General features: G+C 39.6%; 1 protein-coding gene across 1 annotated transcript in view; it reads right to left on the bottom strand.

The window, feature by feature from the left end:
- FRMPD4 (FERM and PDZ domain containing 4) overlaps positions 1–9819 on the bottom strand; it is a 115105-nt gene extending 105286 nt beyond the window's left edge. The window contains 3 exon segments of the mRNA XM_068425408.1: positions 3325–3378; positions 3380–3406; positions 9770–9819. Of these exon segments, the coding sequence (XP_068281509.1) occupies positions 3325–3378; positions 3380–3406; positions 9770–9807 (119 nt within the window). The 5' untranslated portion in view covers positions 9808–9819.
- Positions 9820–10444: the final 625 nt, after the last annotated feature.

Raw genomic sequence — 10444 nt, forward strand, 5'->3', positions numbered from 1 at the left:
AACACTAAACGCTTGCTGATAAACCAAAGGCAGAGATTAAGGCTCCCAATTTACACCAGGTATTTCAACTTTATGCAGCAGAAAGAGACCCTACCACTGTGATCAGGATAGCTCTCCTACAATTGAATCAAAAGCCAATCTGAAAAAAAGAAAAACAAACCAACCCTAAACCACACCACTAAAAGCTGAAAACTCTACATGCCAGCAGTTTTGCATCTCCAGTCTTTTTCATAAATACACACAAAAAAGCTAGGAATAGAGCCAGAGACAAGCAGAAATACGTTAGCACTGATTAATGCATCACCCTGTGTCTTCACTGAATTTCAGTGCGCCTATCTGCACTATAACTTTATATGCATATTACGCATTAGAAATGTTACTTTACAGCAGAGCTGCAAATAACCATCTTTCCTCATTAAAAAAAAAAAAGGCAACACAAAGTTCACTTAAAAATTAACAGCAAAACGGCATTATTCTGTTCAATTTCTTAAACTATGGCAAAGTTTTTCCATGCTATTTGTATCCCAAATAATATGCCTCTCCAAGTTTTAATTAGGAAACACTAAATAAATCCCAGGGGCAAACACTTATTCATATCTGTCTGCTGAGTTCCTATTTGTAATTCCAGCTAATTACTTCCCCTGTCAGGAAAATATTGTCTGAAGTCACAAGATGCCACACAAGTACTTCAATCTCTTTCATTTTACATCTCACAGTGTTCGATACAGAAGATATAAATTCATTTGGCTACTGCTGGAAGAGTAAGAAACTTGAAATAATCTCTGCACTGTCAGCAGGTCTTTACCTTATGTGCTTAATCCAGGTTACCATGGTGATATTTAATTGTGCAGCCACAGTTTGATTGGTTTATTTAAAATTGAAGTTTTTCTGTGGAACAGCACAGGATCCTGGTGAGCATTAGATAAATGGCTTTCAAAATATTGCAGTGAGACATATTGTTGTCAGTGACTAGATTAATTTGAGTTCAGTTAAACTATTTCATCACCTTAATCTTATACATACATGACAACATATATAATATGAGGATTTTTAGCATTATATTTGGAGCTGAGCATTTTGAGTATAATTAAGCAGTATTTTATTGTAAGAAGGGCAATTAAAACCTAAATGAAAATTAAAATTCAGTAAGATTTTGTTGGTAGCATCATCTTGTCTTTCTAAAACAAATTACCTTGCTGTTCTACAATAACAATCCAGATAAGAACCTTTTACAACAGGCTTATACTTGATTTTCTTTATAGAAAACTGTAAATATATTAATATGGCACAAATTAAGCCAAAAAGGATAAACACACCTTCTTCAGTGCTGGCTTTCATATACCTCAGCATGCAGTTCCTTAGTATATGAATGACTGCTGGAAAAGCACCATCAATATGGTATTTCCTGGCACAGCATAACATATTAGATAACTTGTTTTAAATTCGGTACAAACACTATGATGAACTGGTGTACTTCAACTGTGCTATTTAAACAGCAGCAATACACTGTGATAATTCTCAGCCCTTTTTCCTGCTCTATAACCCAGCTCCAGCACATTTTTTTCTTAATGCTGTAACATTCTCTCTAATGCAGAGATTTAGATCTCTGGGGGGAAATTTTCACCTAGCCTTTGCTGTGAAAGGTCCCAGTTCCATCACTGAGCACCAGACAGCCTTGCCTTATTTATTTTTTCAAGCTCGTGGCCACTAAGGCCCCAGTGTACAGCCTGCAGGATCACTCTGCCTTTTTGGTGTTTCAGGGGCTGTCTTCCCCTCTGTATTTTTAAGGACTATCAACCAGCCTGGTTCTATTTCATATGCAGAGCTTCTGTGATTGCATCATTGGGGACACCAGCATGTAACCCGAGATAAGAATTACAGCTTCTTACAAACCACTACCACTCTCCCAACCACCTGCATGGCTTTGCAGAACCAGAACCTGATGCTTTTAATCCCAATTCTGTAGGGACTGCACTCTGTTTTACAAGAGACATGTTTGAAAAAGCAGACTCTGGCTGGGGCTCTCATTTTCACACAAACTGTTTACAAGAATTAATTTGTTTTACGTTCCTGGGAAGGGTAGCTTGGTGTTCTGAGGCAATGCTCCTACAGATGCATTTACATGCTGTAATGCACAGATGAGATGCTTTTATGTCATATGAAACATCTACCCAGAAGCATGTGAACTCCAAGAGTAATGAGGATTTCATCTTCTCACCTCTGTACATCGTGACCCTGGGTTAGGATACCTTGATTTTTTTCTTCTATACAGGTTCTGCTCCAGAAGTTTTATTCTGCTTCCTAATCTATCTTCAAACACACAAGAATGACAGTTTTCAGGATGCAATACTTCTCTGAATTTCATGGCGTCCCTATCCAGTTTGTGTTTGGAGAAAACACTATGGACTAGATGAGAAACCTTGCTGTAGCAGAGGCCCAAAGTACATGATTCCCTGTACTCAGGTACAATTACATCCAGGCAACCCGAGGTTAATGACTGAGCAAAAGCTGCTTCTCTTCCGAGTATTCTCATCCACATTCATACCTTCTTGTACAACTGTCTTTACCTTTCCAGTGTGAGGAATCCTCTTGGTTCAGCACGTGATGGTTGCACATGTGCACAGAGAGGACTTGGAAAGGGCAAGCCAGCAGATAGGGAAGGAGCCACGCTGCTGTGGCTAGCTCCTGAGTTACTGCACTCCAACTGGCTTAGGTACAGCTGCCTTACAATGTAATGAACTCCCCATTTTTCCATGCTGTAGTTAAAATAAAATAACCCCACAAACCAGCATCTCATTGCTGTTATTCCCTTCATTATAACAATGATTTATCCCAGTCGATATTAACATCATTTTGTCTGTCGTATTTATGCCTGCCATATTTATGGCTAGAGCAACATTCTCTGTGAAGGAAGGACGATTGTTAAATCACCCTGTCTTTTCAGGACGTTGAGCTGATTTAGAAATACCTTTTTTTTTCACCATATGCCCGAGTTGTCTCTAGGCAGACCACTGACACAAACAGGTTGCTATATAATTTTCCCTCTTCTCCCTTTCTAATTATTCAGGTTTGCTTTAAACGGTCACTTGTGTTCGTGCATCCCTGCTGCTGCTGCTCATCTCTTCTAACCCAACTCCCCCTTCCACCATACGATCCTGTCCTTGAGCAGGTCAAACCCTTAGCAACAGAAAGCAAATTTGTATGCAGCCTGAAAGGAGCATAGTAGCACTCTTTCTCTAATAGCACACTATTCATATCAACAGTCCATATTAGTGACAAGGGAATTTTAAAAAAAAAAAAAAGAAAAAACAAGAATCACCATACCAATCAGACCTGTTGTCCGCCTGGTCCAGTATCCTGCCTCTGACAGCACTCAGTACCCGCTTCAGAAGAAGGTGCAAGAAACCTTGTAATTATAGAATAACCTGATTAATACAGGAAGTTTCGTCCTAGCCCTAGGCAGTCAGCAGCTGACTCACACGCTTGTCTGAAACATAAGAATTTATATCTGCTCTAATTTTTCTTTTTTAATCCTATGCAATTTAACAGTGGAAGATTCGTTACAAATGTACATTGCAAATGTACATTTGAATCCTATGAAGCATTTTAGGCTTTTCTGTAACCTGTAGCTGAGAGTTATATTTGCTAATTATATAGGTTGTACTATTTTTATCATTGTTAAACTGCCTGCCATTCAATCTCATTGGATGTCCCTTTTAGGGACGTGGGAATAAGTGGGCCAGAGAGCGCGATTCCACTGCCTGTTCCCTCGGCGTCTCACCTGGGAGTGGAGATACCCAAAGAGGCACACCGCAGTCAGCCTTTGGCTTGAGGCATTACCCTGGCATACACACTGCCTTCATTCACATCCCTAACCTGAACTGGAAGGAGAAGAAAAGGAACCCTCTTTTCGACACCCTGCAGAAGCACAAGTGCTCTCATGACGGCTGAGGGAGGATGAAGCAGCAGCAGCGGTGTTGCTCATATTTTTGTGAATGCCACATAAATCCTCCAGGGAATCGAGTCAACTTTGTTTCTGTACTTAGAGATGAAGAAATGTAATGCACTCAGTAAAGTGCTATATAACATCATACCTACAGGGCAGAAAGTGGCTCCTGTGGCTTCAAACTTTCTTTATGGCCTTAAGTACTAAGATAGTCTTAAGGTACAAATAACAGCAGCCTTTTCAAAACCCAGGAAGATGAACAACACTGTAACAACAATCAAGGTTTTCACTATATTTTATATCCTTTGATTGTTTTCAGAACCTTCCAACAGAGTAAACCCCAGACAAATATTCTGAGAAAGGACTAAACTACCAATAGGCGTGTACTGCAGAACTTCCTGCAGAACATATGGACAAGAAGGTTGGGGCAGGGCTAGACATACTGAGAGAAATTAAAAAAAAAAAAAGCTGAATAGTCTGATCCTCTTCTGTGCTTATTTATTTTGAAGTAAACTGATTAGCAGTCTGTGAGCTTCCATTTTGCATCTGGTATAAATTAGTGACCCTTAATAAGCAGGATGCTTGATTGATATGTCATTAAGATAATCAATGATTGTGTTCTGTCATTCCACACAGCTGGCCAGCTATGAGAACTGGGTGTACAAGGAGGACCACGCAGGCCAGACAGGATGCATTCAACGCACATAGAGGAACTCCACCTTTCAGAAAACGTGAATGAGTTTCCTCTTCTAAGCACAGCACGCACTGAAAGAACAAGATGAAGATCACTAGAGAAAACTTAGGTAGGTATTTGAGTATAGAAGAATATCATGGCACCACTGTATTGTAAAGAAATATTGTACTGTGTACGCTTTGAGAATTTAGGATGTTGTAAGCTGCACTAGCTACCAAAGAACACAAACATGTTACCTAAGTTTCATGTATGGGTCAAAAGCTGATGCTCAAGAATTTCATATTTCAGGAATAGCATAGTTACTAAGCCAAGCAAGGACAAACAAAATGTAATGATTTCACAAAAATCATGGAGCTGATATTATATGCAGGATAACATACCTTAGAGGAAAAAAGAATTAAGTTTGCCAGATGCACTTAGAAGAAGTCTGGAAGAATTTAGTGTTACTAAACACAAAAGCACCAGTGAAAAACAACAGCGGGTGCTCAAGATAACAAAATATGTTGTGACACATTTCAATTGGTGTAGCAACCCCATCACACTAACATAACAAGATTTGTAAAGAGTTCTGACGCATAGGTCTCTCCCAGCTCTGCTGTGTGCCCAGGGGACTGACCTGTGGTTTCAAGCCAAGCAATAATGCTGCAGGCTTTGATCTCTGGGTGTGCTGCCTTTTATTTCATGCCTGGGGTCCCACCTGTTTGCTCAGTTTGTTCCAGACTGACTGGAGCACAGAAGCAAGCTAATATGCATGAAGTACAGATGGTCAGGGTCCTTGGAATAAAATAGGGAGCAAACCAAACTGGTAATGTGGACAGATCCTGTCATCCTCTCTAAGGCAGTGACAAGAGTTAAAGTAAACATGATCAATAGCATCTCTTGCAAATAAGGATATGGCAACATGGTGACCTAACAGATCCCTCTAAAAATTTATTTTAAGACTGTAATAACTAACTACACCTTACTAGGACCACTGTGCTTTCAGTGCACATAGGAAGGGCTACACTTCCTTTCAGTTAATCTGATTTCAGACTCTGGTCTTTATTTGAATGATAGAAGCCAAATCCACAAAAATACCAAAGTACCTATTACCTTAGGAATTAAATAGGAACAGGAATCAAAAGGGTATGACTTTCCATGGCAGCAAATGTTACTTCAACTTGCACCTTAGAGTGCAGTTATAGGGCAGCTTAAGCCAACACAAGTCTGTTGCAACCTTGTTCCCACATCAGTCAGGTATTTCAGTGTGTCAGCAATGCTGCTCATCACCTGGCATTAGCCATGCTCTGAGCATGAGGCTGGCCCAGATGACCTTCAGAGGTTTCTTCTATCCTAAACTATTCTGCAACTCTATCAGACCATGTGGAGGACTGGCTCAGGGAGCTAAACTGACATAAAATTCCTGGCTTTATCTGTAGGATTGATTTTTTATTAGCTTTTGCTAGTTTATTTCTCTTTGTCAACTCTCCTCCAGGTCTGACAAGTAGCAAGACTGACACAGGGAAAGGGTGAAAATGTACAGGTCAGAAAATCAGTAAGATTCTAGCAGTGGAAACTTAGGTGAACTAAAATTGCCATGAGGCTAAACCCTTCGTGGACAAAATCAGCCAAAACCTTCCTGCTTTGCGTGCTATCTCCCTGAAACCCTATACTCCCACCAAATAAATTTTTAATAAGTTTCATGTTTGGATTCAAATTAGCATTACAGAAATTTCTCATAATCATATACTATACAGCATATATAATAAATGCAAAGAAAACAGGCCTTTAAAATAGTTAAATATACACTGCAATCTATTTCATATTAAAGGCCCAGCTTAATACAGCTTTTGCAGTAGAGAAACACGCTGGAAGAATACAAGATGATTGCTGTCCTCCCATACTGAAATGTATTACTTATCTCATAAGGCTATTTCAAGTAAAAGCGGCAAGTTAGAAGGGAATGGGTGAAGTTCTGAAACTTTAATTTACCATGGCCTAAACTTAAGAAAAAGTATTTTAGAGGTTTGCAAAATGACCCTGGTTGTGCCATCTGTACAGAAGAGATAATGAATTGATAGCAACATCTCAAAACATTTTGATAAAAGGCTCTTCTTGCACTTCTACAAAAGTGCTGCCTGGCGATGGAAGCTGCCCCTGATTAGCTCAGGCCATAGCGGCTTTCAGAGATTTGAAAGAAACCAAATTTGCTTCAGCACAAAGAACAAACATCTCTTTCCATTCACGCCTTAAAGCATTTGCACCGACACTACATAATTACCTTTCATTTCACCAAGAGGTTCTCCTGGATTCTCTATTCCTCCCACAATTTCAAAATGACAATATGTCTGCTTGCAGTTGAATGGATAAGTACATATGGCAGTAAGTAAATTATTTAACTAAAAAGCAGTTAATGTTGCTATGAATTATGTTATTTGCTTGTACAGAACTCATGTACATATTTCATTGTGTTAATACCTGGTTTATACATCTTTAATCAAAAGCAAGTGGAGGATTTGAATCGCTTTTTCTCCTTCAGTGTGATGCAATTTGTTAATCTATGTGGCTATAAAAAGCCTTGGAGACAATATGAAGTGCTACCTCGCTGCCTTTATTGACGTAACTGTCAACAACCATCTCACTATTTCATTCCTAAAATCCAGGGGTGAAAAATGAAGGAAAGAAAATGAAGTAGTGTTTCCATTTTCAAGGCTTCTCCTTGGCCAAATAACAGGCACTGTAAGGACAGCTGCTATATACCTCCACAGAGGAATCGCTGGCAAAGTCACTAGGTCTATGCAGTCTTTGATCACTCTTCTAAAAATGAAGATATGTGTCATGAATACCAAGTCACATCGTAGTAGCTACCAGGGCTGATGTTCATGAGTAATGGTGGATAGCTGGTAGCTTGGTACAGCAGTACGTGGTTCCAAATGGTTTCCTGGTTTTGTTCAGTTTCTGAAGTTACTGGCTTTTAATGCATCCCGGGGGACTGTCGTTTCATGTAAGATGCATTACGACTCTGGAGACATGGGTGGTGCATGTGTTACAGCCAATGCTGTTGCTTTAACACATTTGATACAAGAATATGTACTATAACTCATGCAAGGTGAGCGTACATAGCATTGTTCAACTTGCATCTAAGACTGCTCAGAGATACCAGTGGGTAAGAAAGTCTGGCATGAAATATCAAAGGCTTCTGCAGACCAGTTTCCTCAGAGGTCTCATTCTCTCCACCCCTTAAAGCAGTTTATTTTTTTTCCACATAGTCTGCTATCCACATGAAGAGAAAAATGGAAGAAAGACTAGGGCCCCAAAGAGAATGGTGAGCAAGCACCTTATAAGAGCATGGAAAAAAACCAAAACACAACAACAACAACGAGCCCAACGTTACGTAAGGCATAATTTAGCACTGCCTATTATGGATTTTTGTTCCTAGATGCAGTTTTCTGCATTTAAGAGAGGGATATGGCATAAGGTACTAAAAGGCATTCCAAAAAATAAACAAAATAATCATTAGCTACTGAGAATTAGAAAACATTCCCAAATTGCAAAATTAATGAGTACTAATACACTGCTTTCTGCAAGCCGCAGCTGTTTATAGCTATACAGCAAGCGCAGCATCCCATTATGTGACCAGTGAGAAAAAAGGAGGAATCAAATGTGGTGCCTGTCCTCGGAAGCAGGATATTAATTGTTCAAATGAATCTCAGTCACACAGAGGAGAACATACCAACAGTCTACAGAAAGAACGGACACCCAGGGTGTGCAGGTCCCTTCACTAAGTAGAGTAACAGAAGCAGCAGTCACATCTGCACAGTACTTTGGAGGCTCACCTGTACTTCTTGACAAGCCTAATTAGTTCAGGCAGAGAACCTATGCTAATACAGTTATATTGTGTGTGGCATTCAGCTTCACATTGTCCAGCAGTGCACCTAGTGTCTTACAGACATGCAAAGCATGACAGATACTTGCTCAAGGAAGAAAACGACATTTCAAAGTCAGCTTTTGAGCCCTCATTAACCCACCAAACTTGCTCCAATTTGGACAGGTCTGAAATCGCTCTAAATCATGAAAGCCTGCAGGACATCACGCTGCTACAAATCTTGCTTTGCCTCCAAAAGCAAGTGCCTTGTAGGAAGCCAAGGCACGCACCCTGGGCAAAGTGGGGAAGAAGAGAAAGCAGAGTAGTGGGGATCCTCATTCTTACGCTATACAATTCTGGTTTTGCAGATAAAGTCTTTTGAGTGAATTAAGGGCTTTTAATGGTCATTTAAAAATAAGTCTGATCCTTCTACTCTGTGTTAAAAGAAAGAATTTTCAGTCTCATCCAGGACTTTTTTTAAAGCAACTGCAAGTGTCTAAACAGATTGATAAACATAAAAATGAAATAATAATTAAAAAAAACAGCCCTTCACATGAGCAGAAACAAAATGCTAGCCTTAAAAATGTGATGTAAGCTAAAGCAACTAATGCTGTGAAATCAGGCAATGGTTTTGCTAACTCACCACTACCACCCTTTTTCAGTGATGAAGTTTCAAAGCCAAGTAAGAGTACATTTTCTAGAACAGCAAACTGTATTTTATCCAAGCCACTTAAGTGATTTTAAAGAATAATTATGGCTTTTCTTTTCCCAGTGAAAACGGCAATGTTGTTTATGGTCATATCATCCATACTGATATTTATTTTGCCCACCTTTAAATTCAGAGCTAAAGCACTATGGGAAATCTAAGAATTACTATACAGGATCAAAATATACACTTTCTCATTACCAGTATAATGAATATATTAGACAAACTAAAAGAGTTCACATGGCAGAGATGGAGGACAATTGTTAGTCTCAGTCAGAACTGACCTTTTTGCCTCATTCTTTAAACATGGCTTTTTTTTTTTTTGTTAGTGACATTTGTTGTAATTCCTCAATGAATACAGGTCCTTATATTATCACCGTTTTCTTGGGTAAATGAAACAACCAAGTACCAAAACAAGGCACAGTAAAGTACAGTCAGAGCTATCTCTGTGCAATAAATCAAAACAGATGAACATTTACTGTGTAGGGCTGAAGGAGGAATTAGGATTCCAAAGAGATACAGTAAGAACAGGGCTGCAGTGCTGTGCTACAGACTGCACAGCTCACACTGCCCGCTTACTTGATGAAGTAGTCTCTTCCATCTCTGTTTGCCATCATCTCCCATCCATAAGGTGTTCCCTGGTTCAAGCTCCAGGTCCCTGAAGGGTGAGGCCAGCCTGAAGACTTGTTCCTGTGGCTGCAATTTTGGAGCAGGGGGAGAAAGAGAGAGGGGAAAAAAAAAAAAGAAAAAAAAAAAGTGATTTGTCTGGTTTATTTATTCTTCAAATTTACTTATTTCACATTCACTTGGCATCTGAATACTTTCAAAGTTGTGAAATTTGCAGCCAAAACCCAGGCAAACGAAAACAGGTTAGCAGGCCTACTTACGTTTGTAATATTTTCCCAGTAAGTGGAAAGACACACGGTCACTTCTAATGGTCTTTGAGCCCAAGCCTTTGGCAGGTGAGTAAGTCCCACACGCACAATACTAATTTTCAATAGTTTTCAGTACAAGGGATGGAGACCATCATCATTCATTGCCATCCCCTGATCAAATGCCAGTTCTCAGTAGAGTTTTAGCCAAAAAACCCCAACAAATCAAACCAAACAACCCACCACATGGCTGCAGATCGCACATGTGGTGTGCTACCTGGCTCAAGAAAGAACATGAACACCCATTCTCACTGCTAGCAAACCGTTTTTGTTTCATATGTTGGAACAAAGGAAGACTGTAACTCGATCTGAAACAATCTGT

This window comes from Nyctibius grandis, chromosome 2 (assembly GCF_013368605.1).
Source record: "Nyctibius grandis isolate bNycGra1 chromosome 2, bNycGra1.pri, whole genome shotgun sequence".
Taxonomy (NCBI): Eukaryota; Metazoa; Chordata; class Aves; order Nyctibiiformes; family Nyctibiidae; genus Nyctibius; species Nyctibius grandis.